Genomic DNA, 18,550 nt, shown 5'->3' on the forward strand with positions numbered 1-18,550 from the left:
TGGTTCCAACCGCTGTGTCTTTGTGAGACGCAGAGTAGATGAACGGATGATCTCCACATGTGTGGTTCCCACCGTGAAGCATGGAGGAGGAGGTGTGGGGGTGCTTTGCTGGTGACACTGTCTGTGATTTATTTAAACTTCAAGCCACACTGAACCAGCATGGCTACCACAGCATTCTGCAGCGATACGCCATCTCATATGGTTTGGGCTTAGTGGGACGATCATCACTATCACGACCCAATACACCGCCAGGCTGCTTAATAACCTGTTGGGGATAGGGGGCAGTATTTGCACGGCCGGATAAAAAAACATACCCGATTTAATCTGGTTACTACTCCTGCCCAGTAACTAGAATATGCATATAATTGTTTGATTTGGATAGAAAACACCCTAAAGTTTCTAAAACTGTTTGAATGGTGTCTGAGTATAACAGAACTCATATGGCAGTCAAAACCCTGAGACAAATCCTGACAGGAAACTGAAATCTGATGTGTGGATATCACTTCAAACATTTGCCATTGAAACACACAGGGGCTTATGAATCATTTAGCACTTCCTAGGGCTTCCACTAGATGTCCCCAGTCTTTACAAAGTGGTTTGAGTCTCCTACTATCAAAACTGACTGAAAGAGAGGCTGTGGAAAGTGGTCACAGGTGGAGGGCCATTTACCATTATGACGCCGCCGCCCATGGCTACCCTCCCCTTTCGAAACGTTTTGAAAGACAATGCAAATGTCCCCATGGAATATTACTGAAGCTCTGGTTGAAAAAGGCACAAAAGATTTGTTATACAACGTTTGAACGAACTTAAATATATATTTTTTGTACATTCGTGACGACAAGTTCTACTCAGCACGGTACATTTTCAGTAGCCTTCGGAGCGCGCTAACAATTGGGACATAAATGATTAACTTTTTCGAACAAAACTACATTTGTTATGGACCTGGGAATCCTGGAAGTGCTTTCTGATAAAGATAATCAAAGGTAAGGTTTTATTTACAATAGTATTTTTGATGGTTGATCATTCCAAGATGGCTCCAACATGTAAAGCCTAGCCTATTTTGCTGGGTATACCACGTCGTTTATTGCAAAGTGTGGTTTCCCAGTAAAGTTATTTTTAAATCTGGCAAAGCAGTGGCATTCAAGACATGTTAATCTATAAGTCTTTGAATGACAATATTACATTTTAACAATGTTTTCGAATAGTAATTTTGTAAATTGTAGCGCTGATTCATCGGAAGCATTTGAGGGAAAAGATTTTCTGAATGTCACGCGCCGATGTAAAATGCTGTTTTTATATATAAATATGAACTTTATCGAACAAAAAATGCATGTATTGTGTAACATGATGTCCTAAGATTGTCATCTGATGAAGATTGTCAAAGGTTAGTGCTGCATTTAGCTGTGTTTTGGGTATTTGTGATGCATGCTAGTTGCTTTGAAAATGGCTGTGTGATTATTTCTGTCTGGGTTCTCTCCTAACATAATCTAATGTTTTGCTTTTGCTGTAAAGCCTTTTTGAAATCGGACAACTTGGTTCGATTCAGGAGAGGTGTATCTATAAAACGGTGTAAAATAGTCATATGTTTGAGAAATTGAAGTTATAGCATTTATGAGGTTTTGCATTTCGCGCGACGCGATTCCACTGGCTGTTGATTAGGGTGGGACGCAAGCGTCCCACTGGCCCAGACAGGTTAATAGCTATTTGACCAAGAAGGAGAGTGATGGAGTGCTGCATCAGATGACATGAAGAACTTTGAAGAATATAAAATATATTTTGATTTGGTTAACACTTTTTGTAATTTTTTTTGGGTTATTCTACAATGTAGAAAATAGTAAAAATCAAGAAAATCCCTGTAATGAGTAGGTGTGTCCAAAGTTTTGACTGGTTCTGTATATTAACATGAAATTATTGCTTGCCAGATTGTGGTGACGTGTCAATAGATATATGCAAATATCTACTAAGACATAGCCGTGAGACTTGAAATTCTTAGCCTTTGTGTATTGATCAACTCCATCCTGGTGGTGCAGTGTGCTAAGTACAGGGATGGGAAGTAGCAGATCACAAGTTCAAATCTCACTGACGACCTTCCTCGAAGCTATAACTAAGTTTGGGCAATAGCCAAATAAAATATGACGTAAGTAAACAAAGCAAAAAAGAAACTTTTTGTAAAAATCCAAATAACTTCACAGATCTTCATTGTAAAGGGTTAAACACTGTTTCCCATGCTTGTTCAATGAACCATAAATAATTAATGAACACACACCAGTGGAACGGTCGCTAAGACACTAACGGCTTACAGACGGTAGGCAATTAAGGTCACAGTTATGAAAACTTAGGACACTAAAGAGGCCTTTCTACTGACTCTGAAAAACACCAAAAGAAAGCTGCCCAGGGTCCCTGCTCATCTGCGCAAACGTGCTTTAGGCATGCTGCAAGGAGGCATGAGGACTGCAGATGTGGCCAGGACAATAAATTGCAATGTCCGTACTGTGAGACGCCTAAGACAGGGAGACAGGATGGACAGCTGATCCTCCTCGCAGTGGCAGACCACGTGTAACAACACCTGCACAGGATCGGTACATCCGAACATCACACCTGTGGGACAGGTACAGGATGGCAACAACAACTGCCCGAGTTACACCAGGAACGCGCAATCCCTCCATCAGTGCTCAGACTGTCCGCAATAGGCTGAGAGAGGCTGGACTGAGGGCTTGTAGGCCTGTTGTGAGGCAGGTCCTCACCAGACATCACTGGCAACAACGTTGCCTATGGGCACACATCCACCGTCACTGGACCAGACAGGACTGGCAAAAAGTGCTCTTCACTGACGAGTCGTGGTTTTGTCTCACCAGGGGTGATGGTCGGATTCACGTTTATCGTCGAAGGAATGAGAGTTACACCGAGGCCTGTACTCTGGAGCAGGATCGATGTGGAGGGTCACAGCATCATCGGACTGAGCTTGATGTCATTGCAGGCAATCTCAACGCTGTGCGTTACAGGGAAGACATCCTCCCTCATGTGGTACCCTTCCTGCAGGCTCATCCTGACATGACCCTACAGCATGACAATGCCACCAGCCATACTGCTAGTTCTGTGCGTGATTTCCTGCAAGACAGGAATGTCAGTGTTCTGCCATGGCCAGCAAAGAGCCCGGATCTCAATCCCATTGAGCACGTCTGGGACCTGTTGGATCGGAGGGCGAGGGCCATCTCCCCCCCCAGAAATGCCCGGGAACTTGCAGGTGCCTTGGTGGAAGAGTGGGGAAACATCTCACAGCAAGAACTGCCTAATCTGGTACAGTCCATGAGGAGGAGACGCACTGCAGTACTTAATGCAGCTGGTGGCCACACCAGATACTGACTGTTACTTTTGTTCAGGGACATATTATTCCATTTCTGTTTAGTCACATGTCTGTGGAACTTGTTCAGTTTATGTCTGTTGTTGAATCTTATGTTCATACAAATATTTACACATGTTAAGTTTGCTGAAAATAAACGCAGTTGACAGTGAAAGGATTTCTTTTTTTGATGAGTTTAGATTAAATTGCCATATGTAGGCTATGCTTATAAATTAAGTAACTTCATATAATGTTACACTAGCATACATCAATATTAACAGGACATTGCAGTAATGTTTTGAGAACCACTTCCGTTATCATGTTCTTAGAACATTATTGGTAAAAGCATAACATTAAAGAATAACTTATTGGTGTGTCCCTTGGTGGAGCGTTTTTTGGTCTTTAAGAACGGCAGATTTGCTACAATATGTTGGGTAACATCCATAGACATCATGGGAGGTTCCAATATTGTTTTCTTATAACCACTTTCATTGTATTCTGGCAATATCTCTGAAGTATATTGAGGGAACATTATTGGAACAATCATAACATCACTCTGTAAGTTTGAGAGTATTATATGTATGTTCTGTGCTTGTTGTAATAGGTGTCTTAGATGACATCTCCATCAGCAGAACATTCCAGTAATGTTTTCTCAGAACCAATTTCATTGAATCCAGGCATGATCGCTGAAGTATGTTTAGGGAACGTGTTTTTGAACGTCATGTCCTAACATCACACTATAACTTTGAGAGTTTTGTTGGAATATTCCCTGCTGGTTGGTTAGGGTGTTTTGAATAACATCTCCATCAGCAAAACATTCCAATGATTTCTCAGAACCACTTCTATATCTCCCACTTTTTGTTGCGGAAATTATGTTTTAAGAAAATTACTGGAACATTGTTATAACATTCCATGGTAACCTAATAATAAACTTCGGGGAATGTTCTGTGGTTGATATAGATCAATGTTCCAAGGATAGCCTATTTAATGTCAAACGTTTTCTTAGTAAAAAAAAAAAAAAAAAAAAGGGTTATCAAAAACATTATTGGAATGTTTGTAGGATGTTAGATCAAACCCTAGCTAGAAATTAATGGGAATGTTAGCTAATGTCCTGGGAATGTTCCCGGCTTGCTGGGTAGCTATCTGCGTCTGTCATGTTATTTTTCAAGAGCACAATTCCCGCTCACATTTTAAGCCCTGAATACTGAAATTCGTGATTTGTTGGGACGATTTTCTGTCTATAGAGCACCCATTTTTTTTTCTCCCCTTTCAAAGTGGCCCAAAAAATCCACCATGTTACCCAGACCTAGTGCTGTTCCCTAAGTGTGAGATTTCCAAGACTACCCCATTTATGGATGTAGCTAGTCTGCTGTTTATAACCATACAGTAACCTACAGTCTGTTATACAGTTTGACCACACATACAGGAACTGCTAATAGCCATACAGTATAGCTTGTTAATAATCGTGTGAGAGAGAGAGAGAGATTCTGTGCTTGTCAGCAGCCATAAAGGCTACGTGCTGCCCTGCCTGACCTCCACAGAGTGTGCAGGGTCATTTGAATAGGCCTTTAGAAAACTCTGGTTTGGTGTGGTGGCTGCTGACTCAGGGAGCTACAGCGCGCCACCCCTGTCCCCAGTGCACGCAGGCCAAGTCCAGTGTCTATAGAGAGCATGTCAGGATCCTAGTACACACCAACCGCTCCGCACGCCCCAAAAAAATCAACACCTCGAGGTTTGGAGAAGGCTAAAAAAAAATAAAAAGGAGCGAGACAAGAGGAGCAACGTATTTCAGATGCAGAGTGGCGTGGCGCTTAATGAGGAACCCAGGTAAGGGACCCCTCCCACCCCCACAGAGGCAGGGCTCTTTGCCCACTCTCGGACCACTGCTAGGCATTCTGGCACCATGAGGGAGGGGGTGGGGGGCTATGGAAAAGTTCTGGATCACATGTGGGGTATAGTATGGCCTGTTTGGCCATTTCTGTGTCTGCGTGCATGTGAGCGTGCACGTGCGCATGTGTCTGAGTATGGGGTCCCATTGTTGCAGTTCTTGGGTAACCTGATGACCAGGCTCTTCTAGAACACATGCTGATATTGTGAGCCCAATGGGCTACTGTGGCCTACCTATCTGGATGGGTCCTTTAAAGAATGGAAATATGACAGGTTTGTGAGAATTGTCACTCGGGAAGATTTACTCTGTCGGGGACATACTTTGATTCACTTATGACTTCTTAATACCCGAGCTAGCTCAACATGTAACTTTAATTCACCTGCCAGTGGATTACTTCAACAGATTTGGCCATGACATTAATGCCTCATTTGAAAATGTACGTGCTCAATGGTCTCTGAGTAAGTGGTTCAAGGATGTTTTTGATTCTCATGGATTCTGTGTGTTTGGATGACTTTTTGGCATTCCTGATTTGTTGAAGTCAGCAGAATGTTTTGAGAAATGTTAGCTTGTCTAATGTTGAAGTAATCAAAGGAGTTGTGTCAAGTTATCCTTTTCAAGGAAGCGGGGCACTACCTACTTCCCCAGAAATAGCCTCGAGTAAGAATACCGTTTTTACGGATATCTCGCTCTTATTTCGAGGTCTGATGTTTTATGTTGAATACAGTGAGGGTCAATAATGTATGTATTTTTTCAGTAGCATGTGTGTTATGTCTAATGACTTTAAAAGTGGCATGTATTTTCATTAAGAATGCCCTGTGTTATGTGGGTACTGTTTGAAGGTGTACTGTTGTATCTAGTGCTTAAAAATAACTACCTTTTTAAGATGCACCCTTTGAAAGTGATGCCAAATTCTCTTTGCAGAGGAATTTTGTTGAGTTGTTTACCAGAGGTTATAGATGTAGGCCTATCCAAACAAGTTGGTCTGTTGGTGCCAGTAATACAAACATAAGTCAGTCATCATCAACTGGGTTCAAATACATTTGATGTAACTTTACCTGAAACATTTATCCAGGTATCAATGGATACCTATATGTGTCGTCTTTGTCATCACTAGCCGGCTTCCACCGGTTACGCAACCCTGCACCTTGAGGTTGCTGCCCTATATACATAGACTTGGAATCACTTGCAACTTTAATGTTTAAATAATGTTTTACATACTGCTTTACTCATATGTATATACTGTGTTCTATTCTACTGTGTTTTAGTCAATGCTACTCCGACATTGAGCAATCTAATATTTATATATTTCCTAATTCCATTATTTTACTTTTTAGATGTGTGTATTGTTATGAATTGTTACATACTGTTGAAGCTAGGAACACAAGCATTTTGCTACACCCGCAATAACATCTGCTAAATGTGTATTTAATTTTTTTTTTACCTTTTATTTAACTAGGCATGTCAGTTAAGAACAAATTCTTATTTACAATGACGGCCTACACCGGCCAAATCTGGATGACGCTGGGCCAATTGTGTGCCGCCCTATGGGACTCCCAATCACGGCCGGTTGTGATACAACCTGGATTTGAACCAGAGTGTCTGTAGTGACACCTCTATCACTGAGATGCAGTTCCTTGGACCGCTGCGCCACTTGGGAGCCCCGAGTGTGACCAATAAAATTTTATTTGATTGAATTAACCTTTTTTTTTCTCTCTCTCTATGGCTTGCTCAGTAAGAAGAATAAGGATGGCAAGACGCGGGAGCAGGACTACTCCTCTGAAAGCCATTACAGAATCGTTTCACCAACATTCCAGTATAAGATGAGCCACCAGCGAGTGGGCAAGTGCATCATAATCAACAACAAGAACTTTGACGAAAAGACGGGTATGGCATCACCTTTTATATTGACTTGGATACATGGTTGTCTAACACTTTTATATTATCCACACTGCGTTATTAAACTTATACAACACTAATACACTTATGTAACACAGTTACTCTTTATAAGATTGTTGATTTCCACTCAGGGCTCCAGACTGCGACCATTTAGTCGCATTTTGCAACCCTTTGACTTTGAGTTGGTCACACCGGTGCGAGCCCCACATTCTAGTCTGGTCACCTCAATCAAACATTCCATTTTTTGAGGCGGATAAAACTATGATTTGGTCAAACATTAAGGTGCATTAACGTCATGATTCCTGTAATGAAAGTGTCTGCCCTGCCACTGTGCCTGTTTCACTGCGGCCGGCTGCTGTAATGCGGGAGCCTTGCACATTCTCTCTCTTCCACCCTCTGCATTGTGTAACATTTCAAAATGCAATTGCGGGAAAAAACGCAACTTTGGAAGTAACTACCTGTTAAAGAGAGGAGGGTCTCAGCTTTCTGAAACACTATTTTGACAGTAAAATATATATTTTCTTAAATACAGAATTGTCAACTCGAAATTCATGACAATCACTGGATTAGGTTGCATATCAAAATGTTTTGAATCATACATTCCTGATTGGACATAGTATTCAATAAATAAGTTGTTACATTCAACATCTCAGTATTCTATTACACACCTTGAAAGACTTTATAATGTGATTACTCTTATTGTTTCTATTGCGCGACGCTGCAATTTTGTTTATTTTTGGGTGCAACCAAATTATAGGCTCGTGCCACCAACTGAAAAAGTTAGTGGCACCAGTGCCAATAGGGGAAAATGTTAGTCTGGAGCTCTGCCATTAGATATAGCTTGATTTTAGTGGCCTATTGTATAACACTGTGTAAGCTATACACTGTACATGTAGAGTACAGTGAATGCTGTTCATATTGTCTGTCAGGGATGAATGTACGCAATGGCACGGATCGAGACGCATTGTATAACACTGTGTAAGCTATACACTGTACATGTAGAGTACAGTGAATGCTGTTCATATTGTCTGTCAGGGATGAATGTACGCAATGGCACGGATCGAGACGCATTGTATAACACTGTGTAAGCTATACACTGTACATGTAGAGTACAGTGAATGCTGTTCATATTGTCTGTCAGGGATGAATGTACGCAATGGCACAGATCGAGACGCAGGCGAATTGTTTAAGTGCTTTAAGAGCCTGGGCTTCGACGTCTGCATCTACAACGACCAGACGTGTGAGAAGATGGAGCGTCTTCTCCGAGAGGGTGAGCAACACAGAGTACATATTGTCCGTAGGACTCACATCAGTATCTATTCTAGGGGCAACTTCAGTGAGAGTAACCTGTCTCACTATCGCCCCCTACTGTTCCAGTGCATACATTTTCAAACGGGGCACCAACACTATCACATTGTCTTTTAGTGCTGTTTAGGGCTGACCCAAATGTGCTACAGGGAAGGCTAGCAGGTAACAGCCAGTTGAATCCTGTGGCGCGATTTTCAAATACCTTAGAAATGCTATTACTTCAATTTCTCAAACATATGACTATTTTACAGCTATTTAAAGACAAGACTCTCGTTAATCTAACCACACTGTCCGATTTCAAAAAGGCTTTACAACGAAAGCAAAACATTAGATTATGTCAGCAGAGTACCCAGCCAGAAATAATCAGACACCCATTTTTCAAGCTAGCATATAATGTCACATAAACCCAAACCACAGCTAAATGTAGCACTAACCTTTGATCTTCATCAGATGACAACCCTAGGACATTATGTTATACAATACATGCATGTTTTGTTCAATCAAGTTCATATATCAAAAACCAGCTTTTTACATTAGCATGTGACGTTCAGAACTAGCATACCCCCCCGCAAACTTCCGGGGAATTTACTAACAATTTACTAAATTACTCACGATAAACGTTCACAAAAAGCATAACAATTATTTTAAGAATTATAGATACAGAACTCCTCTATGCACTCGATATGTCCGATTTTAAAATAGCTTTTTGGTGAAAGGACATTTTGCAATATTCTAAGTACATAGCCCAGCCATCACGGGCTAGCTATTTAGACACCCAGCAAGTTTAGCCTTCACCAAAATCAGATTTACTATTACAAAAGTTTGATTACCTTTGATGTTCTTCGTCAGAATGCACTCCCAGGACTTCTACTTCAATAACAAATGTTGGTTTGGTCCCAAATAATCCATCATTATATCCAAACAGCGGCGTTTTGTTCGTGCGTTCAAGAAACTATCCGAAATGGTAAATCAGGGTTACGAGCATGGCGCATTTCGTGACAAAAATGTTCTAAATATTCCATTACCGTACTTCGAAGCATGTCAACCGCTGTTTAAAATCAATTTTTATGCAATTTATCTCGTAAAAAAGCGATAATATTCCGACCGGGAATCTGCGTTTCGGTAAATAGAGGGGGAAAAAAGAAAGACGGGGGCGACCAGTGCACGCGCCTAAGCCCACTGTCCCTTGATCGGCCACTTGACAAAGGCGATAATGTGTTTCAGCCTGGGGCTGGAATGACGACATTCAGCTTTTTCCCGGGCTCTGAGAGCCTATGGGGCCGTGGGAAGTGTCACGTTACCGCAGAGATCCTTTGTTTTGGAAAGAGATGTCAAAGAAAGCCAATAAATGGTCAGACAGGCCACTTCCTGTAAAGGAATCTCTCAGGTTTTTGCCTGCCATATGAGTTCTGTTATACTCACAGACACCATTCAAACAGTTTTAGAAACTTTAGGGTGTTTTCTATCCATATCTAATAAGTATATGCATATTCTAGTTACTGGGTAGGAGTAGTAACCAGATTAAATCGGGTACGTTTTTTATCCGGCCGTGTAAATACTGCCCCCTAGCCCTAAGAGGTTTAAACGCGTGTTTCAACCACTCCACACATTTCTTGTTAACAAACTATCGTTTTGGCAAGTCGGTTATGACATCTACTTTCTGCATGACACAAGTACTTTTTCCATCAATTGTTTACAGACAGATTAGTTCACTTATAATTCACTATCACAATTCCAGTGGGTCAGAAGTTTACATACACTAAGTTGACTGTGCCTTTAAACAGCTTGGAAAATTCCAGAAAATGATGTCATGGCTTTAGAAGCTTCTGATAGGCTAATTGACATCATTTGAGTCAATTGGAGGTGTACCTGTAGATGTATTTCAAGGCCTACCTTCAAACTCAGTGCCTCTTTGCTTGACATCATGGGAAAATCAAAAGAAATATGCCAAGACCTCAAGTCTGGTTCATCCTTGGAGCAATTTCCAAGCGCCTGAAGGTACCACGTTCATCTGTACAAACAATAGTAGGCAAGTATAAACACCATGGGACCACGCAGCCCCTATACCTCTCAGGAAGGAGACGCGTTCTGTCTCCTAGAGATGAACGTACTTTGGTGCAAAAAGTGAAAAGTGTAAATCAATCCCAGAACAACAGCAAAGGACCTTGTGAAGATGCTGGAGGAAACGGGTACCAAAGCAAAACGAGTCCTATATCGACATAACCTGAAAGGCCGCTCAGCAAGGAAGAAGCCACTGCTCCAAAACCGCCATAAAAAAGCCAGACTACGGTTTGCAACTGCACATGGGGACAAATATTGTACTTTTTGGAGAAATGTCCTCTGGTCTGATGAAACAAAAATAGAACTGTTTGGCCATAATGACCATCGTTATGTTTGGAGGAAAAAGGGGGAGCTTGCAAGCCGAAGAACACCATCCCAACCGTGAAGCATGGGGTGGCAGCATCATGTTGTGGGGGTGCTTTGCTGCAGGAGGGACTGGTGCACATAACAAAATAGATGGCATCATGAGGGAGAAAATTATGTGGATATATTGAAGCAACGTCTCAAGACATCAGTCAGGAAGTTAAAGCTTAGTCGCAAATGGGTCTTCCAAATGGACAATGACCCCAAGCATACTCCATAGTTGTGGCAAAATGGCTTAAAGACAACAAAGTCAAGGTATTGGAGTGGCCATCACAAAGCCCTGACCTCAATCCTATAGAAAATGTGTGGGAAGAACTGAAAAAGCTTGTGCGAGCAAGGAGGCCTACAAACCTGACTCAGTTACACCAGCTCTGTCATGAGGAATGGGCCAAAATTCACCCAACTTATTGTGGGATGATTGTGGAAGGCTACCCAAAACATTTCACCCAAGTTAAACAATTTAAAGGCAATGCTACCAAATTGAGTGTATGTAAACTTCTGACCCACTGGGAATGTGATGAAAGTAATAAAAGCTGAAATAAATTATTTTCTCTACTATTATTCTGACATTTCACATTCTTAAAATAAAGTGGTGATCCTAACTAACCTTTTACTAGGATTAAATGTCAGGAATTGTGAAACTGAGTTTAAATGTATTTGGCTAAGGTGTATGTAAACTTCCGACTTCAAATGTGCATCAACAGAAATAAGACAGATCCTACTTATGTTGCCTGTTTGAGTATTTGTTTAATAGCGTCCGTGAGCAACAAGTCTAATGCAACCACATGTCGGATATACAATTTCACAAATTCAGCTGTTTTTGAAAGTTGCTATGCTGTAATAAAGGCTTTATACTTTGTTCCCTGTTAGAACAGCCTCTCTGGTGTTGCTTAGAATTGATTTAGTGTTTACACTGTTCCAAAGTGTCCGAAGTGGTATTTATAATAATAATAACAACCCTCCTTTTTCCTTGATCATCTCCTTATTGTTATTATTACTATTGTTATTATTATGATCATTATTAATCAGTAATGTCATCATTAGTAAGCTTAGTATAGCAGCCTTGTATAACCACCATGGAGCTGCTGGCCTAAGAGCGCATCCTGTTTAATCCTGTCTTAATACTGTAATTTACTTAGGCTTCTATCAATCAATCATTTATTTGTTCATGTCATCACACAGCATACGAGTCATTCATGATTTGAAATGCAATCAAGCATTTTAGTTTTAAATTAAAATAACAAAGCGATTATTGAATAATTAGCGTAAACAATAAATAGGCCTAAACCGTTCCATTTCAGAAATTGCATACACGAATGAATGCTACTAAAAAGTCTTTGCTGTGTTAAAGTTTTTACAAAAAAACGTTAGACTCTGGTACACTTATTTATTTTGTGTTTAATTGTTTCAAACGGTCAGAAAAATTATATTGTAACCTAACAGCACCTGTTTGGCACACATAATATGCACACAGAGCTTGCTCCTTACTTTCTTTTCTTGATCTCCAGTGTTTTCCACAACTAGTCATATTTACTCCATAGATTCCCTTTTTACCTCCTGAGCAACCAGTAAACATTCCCCCGTTTTGAGTTTATTTGTCATGTCTGCATCCGTTTTGCTGTCACGTGTTCAGAGTTTGTTATAATCAATTTACTGATGTTATTATGATAGGCTATAGGTCAGGCCCTATTGGTCACGTGCATGCGATGCGTACATGTGTCATGTAAAGAGTGCAAGGGTTGAGGGAATAAGGAATGTTTTTCCTAAACAAATTAGGCATTTCGGTAACAACTTTTAAGTCAGAAAGGCTGTAATTATGTTGCAGCTTCAGCAACATGGACAGCGCGATACACTCTGTTCTGTGGTGGTCGCTACAGCAGGGAGGAAAGAGAGACAATGAGTTCTAGTCACAGTCACTCACTTTTTTTTTTCTTCTTCTTTACACAGCGCTTTTTACCACAATCAAATCAATTAGTCGGACTCCCTCTAGTCATTTGTGTGTCTTAATTATTTAATCAAACAGTTCGCTTAAAGCATTAGACAAGCTTCTTTTTTTTTCTTTTTTTACACAGAAAGGATGTGTCTATATATGGAAAGATACTTATTTGAACATGTGGGCCAGTCGATTGGTCGAAAGAATAGTCGATTCTTGGTTGACAAAGATTTTATTTTTTTTGTCGTGGACAGCCCTAATACTATTGCTTAAATCCCCTGGTTTCTCCTCGCCTGTATATCGGAGTAGCTATTTAGCCTTTTTTGCAACCTTTTACTTACTTTTTATTGACATCCCACATAAATAAGGGTGACAAATAGGAAACTGGGAATGGCAATGCATTTAAAACATTTATTTAAGCCTATTGCAATTTTTTAAAAGTGTGTGTGTGTGTCCTAGCATCAGAGGAGGACCACAGCGACAGCTCCTGCTTTGCCTGCATCCTGCTGAGTCACGGTGAGGAGGGTATGATCTATGGCACTGACGGAGCCATGCCCATCAAGAGCATGACCTCACTCTTCAGGGGTGACATGTGCAAGAGTCTAGTGGGCAAGCCCAAACTCTTCTTCATTCAGGTGAGGGACAAAGCCAACACTGGGCTGGGCAGCTTCATAAAACCCAGGCTTTTGTTCTAGCTAGGCTTGATTAAAGCATTTATTGTTGATCTTAGCTCCCTAACCGTATAGAAGAGGTAGATGATTAATCATGGTTAAATATTGTCAGTTGGCACCTGGTTGGAACCAGAATGTGAAAGGTTGTCTAACCCTAGAATACAAGATGCTGATTTTCTTTTTCATATGTTTTGAGATTTTAGAATTTATTTGAGGTGAAGAGTATTAGGTCATAGGGCAAACTAGATAGTTTACCCAATGTCTGTAAGTGAGCTGTGCATTTATGCCAGTGTTTTGAAATAAAAGGACTTGTAAATAATTTATGGTGTTCCACAAGGCTGAATTCCAGGCCCTCTTATTTTTAGAAATGTATATAGATTATGGTTATCCTATTTATATGCAAGGTGACTGTTGTTTTTCTTGATGGACAGATTACTAACTATACATCCGTATTTGTAGAACTTAATAAGACATACTGCCCTTTTTACTAGGTCCTTGAAAAAGATATTCCTGATCTCAACTTTCATTTGATTCACCAGGCTTGTCGAGGTTCTGAGTTCGATGATGGCATACAGACTGATTCCGGGCCCCCCAATGATACCCTGGAAACGGATGCAAATCCCAGGCACAAGATTCCTGTCGAGGCAGATTTCCTTTTTGCCTACTCCACCGTGCCAGGTAACCCACAGCATTCCTGTACATTTCCAGCTAAACTAGTTCGCCCGCTCCTAAATGTTCCTTGCACCGATAGTCTGACAGAAATCCCACAGCCACCATCTCTACCTCACACCCTGCTTGTTCCAATCAACCATGGTAGCTGCTAACGCACATCCACTATCCAGTTGTTTTCATAGTGTGTTTGTTACTGTGTGAGAGAATCTGTCTGTGCGCTTGTAAAGTGTGTGAGCGTGTGTGTGCGCATCAGTGCCAATTGGAGAGAGTGACGCAACTACTCTTCCAGGGTACTATTCGTGGAGGAACCCTGGGCGCGGCTCCTGGTTTGTCCAGGCACTCTGCAACGTCCTCAATGAGTTTGGTAAGCAGCTGGAGATCATGCAGATCCTCACACGTGTCAACTACATGGTGGCCACCAGCTTCGAGTCCTGGTCCGAGGACCCACGTTTCAGCGAGAAGAAGCAGATCCCCTGCGTGGTCTCCATGCTGACCAAGGAGCTGTATTTTAACTGACCGTCATTGACCACTGACTGACGAGACTAACTAAACCACGCACTAACCGAGCGGTCGAAAAATTCAGGGTTGATCCAGGTCCAGCAGGATGCTGCGCGGTTTGGGAGAGAATGCCGTTTTGCACGTGTAGCGTAGCTGGGCACAAAATAAGCTCTCCAAATGAATTTCTACAGTGGCACGCTGCGTTCATGTGTTGGTGGTGATACTTGCCTCTTCTTCAGGTTATTCCTAGGAATAATGATGTCACATTTGATCTGGTTTTTGTCAACAGGCTGTGTGAAATATCCATGTTATTTTACTGACCCGGGAAATTTGCTGCCAGTTCTGTAGGGTTGTTAAATAGTTAGGAATCAGTTATATCTGAAATCTGTAATATCTGAAAATGTTCTTCTTAATTTTCCAGTTTGTCCAAATTTGGACATGCGTACAAGCATTTGATTGATTGGACAAGATCCCAGCTAACATTATTTATGCCTTAGGGCATTTATTTTAGTTGGAGGGAAGGGGGCATTTCTTGAAATGGAAAAAGCCGATTTCTAGAGACATTGGCCATGTCTGAAAACTGGCTTGCCTACTACTCAAGCTGCATACTGTGTACTGATCATACTACATACTATTTAGAACATACTGTTCAGTAAAAACAAATGCAGTAAGCTACACATATCAGCATACTAGGCTCATCCTACTAAGAATGCCTAATCTAATGCGCAATTGCGTCGAGTCCTGGCATTATCAGCTGTTGTCAGACACACGTGGGTCTTGAAAGATGGTCAACTTACTAAGTAGTGTGCAGCAAGTTCGGCTAGATGAAAAGCTGAAATAAGTATGACATCTTGGCATTTTAAAGCATACTAAATTTCACATAATATACTGTGAGAACGTTTATGAACCATCGTACTTGAACGTTCTACTAAAACGTTCTACAAGTGTTTGGGGATTATTTGCTGATGTTATACAACCACACGGAAACCAGATAAAACATTCCCTTATGCTGTAAGGATCCTGGTTGGTTGGGAGAGCCATGTCTCAAGTCAAAATGCTGTGATGTGTAAGGACATCAGACTATTAGAGGGGACTTGCTTATTGCAGTAGCATAATACTTGTCTAAGAATGTAGGCTACACGGGTCAGTTTAAAAGCACCTTACCTTATGAAAGATCATGGCAATATGCTGAATTTCAACTGAATCAGGAGGGTAGCGGCTGGAAAATGTATAATTAAATTTTTGGCTATTTGTCTTAATGTTTTTATAATATCATTAATCCTCAAAAGGGATTAGGTCTCACTCAAAGAGCAATCACTTGTCATATGATCCCATGTAACAGCGGTAACAAAGTCAAGTACGAATAATTTAACTATTCATACCAAGAATGCACTCCCAGCAGTGACTGTTAAAGATTACATTTTACTGTCATCCTCAGGTTTCTTTGTGAGTGAGATTTATTTTTTGTGGATTTCTTTGAGTTTCACTGGCACAATTGTCAGGAAAGAGTGCTAATCTGTTGCATGAAGAAAAGAAAAAAAAACGTTTTATGTGGATTTTGGTCAAGGGCACAGGAAATGTTCCATCATACCACAAGCAAGGAGGATTTAAGATTTTGCCAGTTTATATGTACATTTATTCATTAGGTTGAAGATGATGAAGCTGTCTGTAAAGCAAAAAACAACTTATTGCTTGTCATTCGAACTTTATCCACTGGAGGCAATGTATTTACACTGAGTATACAAAACATTAAGAACACCTGCTCTTCCCATGACATAGATTGACCAGGTGAAAGCTATGATCCCAATTGATTAGTTAAATCCACTTCAATCAGTATATATGAAGGGGATGAGACTGGCTAAAGAAAGGATTTTTAAGCCTTGAGACAATTGAGACATGGATTGTGTATGTGTTCCATTGAGGCTGAATGGGCAAGACAAAATATTTAAGCGCCTTTAAACTGGGTATGGTAGTAGGTGCCTTCACACCGGTTTGTGTGAAGAACTGCAACGCTGCTGTTTTTAAAAAATTTTACAAGAATGGTCCACCACGCAAAGGACATCCAGCCAACTTGACACAACTGTGGGAAGCATTGGAGTCAACATGGGCCAGCATCCCAGTGGAACGCTTTCGACACCTTGTAGAGTCCATGCCCCAATAAACTGTTCTGAGGGCAACTCAATATTAGTAAGGTGTTCCTAATGTTTGGTATACCCAGTATATATTATCAATATATGGCTTGTTATCAATGTCTTATCAATGGCCAAGGATAATTTAACTTGTCTTTTGAAAGACCCCTTTATGTTGGCCTACAAATTCACTCATTTCGTTGCTTGTAAAATGAATTTGTTTGTCAAAATGGAGGAAGTCCATGTGATAAGTGAATTTGTTTGTCAAAATGGAGGAAGTCCATGTGATAAGTGAATTGAATCTGGTCTCAAAGCACAAATGGCCACATTGTTTCACTGTATATCAGTGTGGTAAATCGTCACAGTTATTACCACGGTTAAAGGCACCTTGCGTTGTCCTTCAATTAAAAAATCTAATTCATTAACATTTTACATACCTGAAATGTATGAAAGTTGATACAACTGAAACACAAAACGTTTGTTAAATGTTATTCTCATGACAATTGATAAATGGTTTGAGTGTCCAATAGTAACATACATTTGATCATTAATATCTTCAATTGACAGCACTTTGGTGGCCTTCAAAAGCACACATATACATATTTAAGGTTGTCATGGCATATTCACTGCATGTTTGTCACAAAGTCAGAAATACTCTGTCATCTGCAGCGGCAGCTATTACTGGTGGTGACAAGTGTTATCATTCACCTGTCCCAATTCGCACACTGCATTCTTCCAATGTTGCTGCAACGTTCCAGTGCAATTTACAGGATTGCTACCATAGATTGCTAGTAACTTTGGGAAAACATCCGGTGCTAGCTTTGCTATTTTCTTCCCCCCCATCTTAGTTTAATTGCATCAGTCATATTATTATAATAATTTTTTTACCTGATTACATATTTCTATGAACCACAGTAGTGAACAGTACGCTGGCGACCGAGTAGACATTTTACACATACCTGTCAATCACACAGATGGCACTCTTGAATCCTCTCGACACATGAATCTCTTATCAGTGATGTAGTGCCCATTCTGTATTGAAAGGAGTGTTAGCTCCACTTGTTTTGGAATGGAATTTAAGGGAAAAATCATATTTTTAGAAGTAACTTTTTTTTTAAATGCTTTCCAGTGTTAAATGCTATTGTCCTCATTAATATATTTTAAAAGATTTGGAAAAATGAATATATAGTATAGGGAGACGAATCCCCCCCACCCAAAAAATGTTTTTATTGTGAATTTACTAAATATTGCCATACTCTGCAGCCCCCTTTGAATCTGGGGCAATACAATGTTTAAATTACTTCACATGAAATGAATGCCTATGTTAACACACTTATTGTATTAAACATGAAGATTCTATTGTGAAATGAGTAGTGTGGTTATTTGTCATTTTGTGTCTAATGTCATATACTCATGCTAATCCTGGATTTACAATCTATCAATTCAGTTCAATTGAAAACTTTCAGAGATGCCTAAGGGCCTGCACACCAAGTCCGAAGGGTGTAAAAACAATAGTTTCACCATTAGGTGGGTGTTTCAAGCTCTGGGAAATGTATTTAGGCTGATCTGCTACAGCTAGGTGAGTGAATTATTTTGCTACCTGAAAAAAAAAAACATTACTCTAACAAACCACAAAAGCACAGGAATATATATATTTTTTTACAACTAGAATTGTCATATCACTGGCGATCAGGAACACCTTTTGTATACAAAATCAGGCCCATCCCTCTTGACATGTTATTTGGTCCCACTTATCAGTAAAATCTTGATCTCCCACAATCCTTATAGTTT

The 18,550-nt window shown here is 40.4% G+C and overlaps 1 protein-coding gene across 5 annotated transcripts in view; it reads left to right on the forward strand.

Annotated features, from left to right (window-relative positions):
• Window positions 1-18,126, forward strand: part of casp7 (caspase 7, apoptosis-related cysteine peptidase) — a 33,574-nt gene extending 15,448 nt beyond the window's left edge. The window contains exons 1-6 of one of the 5 annotated variants that reach the window (XM_045702010.1): window positions 4,961-5,167; window positions 6,961-7,112; window positions 8,266-8,394; window positions 13,249-13,424; window positions 14,000-14,138; window positions 14,422-18,126. In XM_045702010.1, the coding sequence (XP_045557966.1) occupies window positions 5,133-5,167; window positions 6,961-7,112; window positions 8,266-8,394; window positions 13,249-13,424; window positions 14,000-14,138; window positions 14,422-14,648 (858 nt within the window). In that variant the 5' untranslated portion in view covers window positions 4,961-5,132 and the 3' untranslated portion in view covers window positions 14,649-18,126. Of the gene's footprint in view, window positions 1-4,960; window positions 5,168-5,486; window positions 5,687-6,960; window positions 7,113-8,265; window positions 8,395-13,248; window positions 13,425-13,999; window positions 14,139-14,421 lie in introns of those variants that run through there. The other 4 variants (XM_045702012.1, XM_045702011.1, XM_014157062.2 and 1 more) reach the window with 4 other exon arrangements.
• The last annotated feature ends 424 nt before the right edge of the window (window positions 18,127-18,550 follow it).

The sequence above is a fragment of the Salmo salar genome, chromosome ssa19 (assembly GCF_905237065.1).
Source record: "Salmo salar chromosome ssa19, Ssal_v3.1, whole genome shotgun sequence".
NCBI classification, from domain to species: Eukaryota; Metazoa; Chordata; class Actinopteri; order Salmoniformes; family Salmonidae; genus Salmo; species Salmo salar.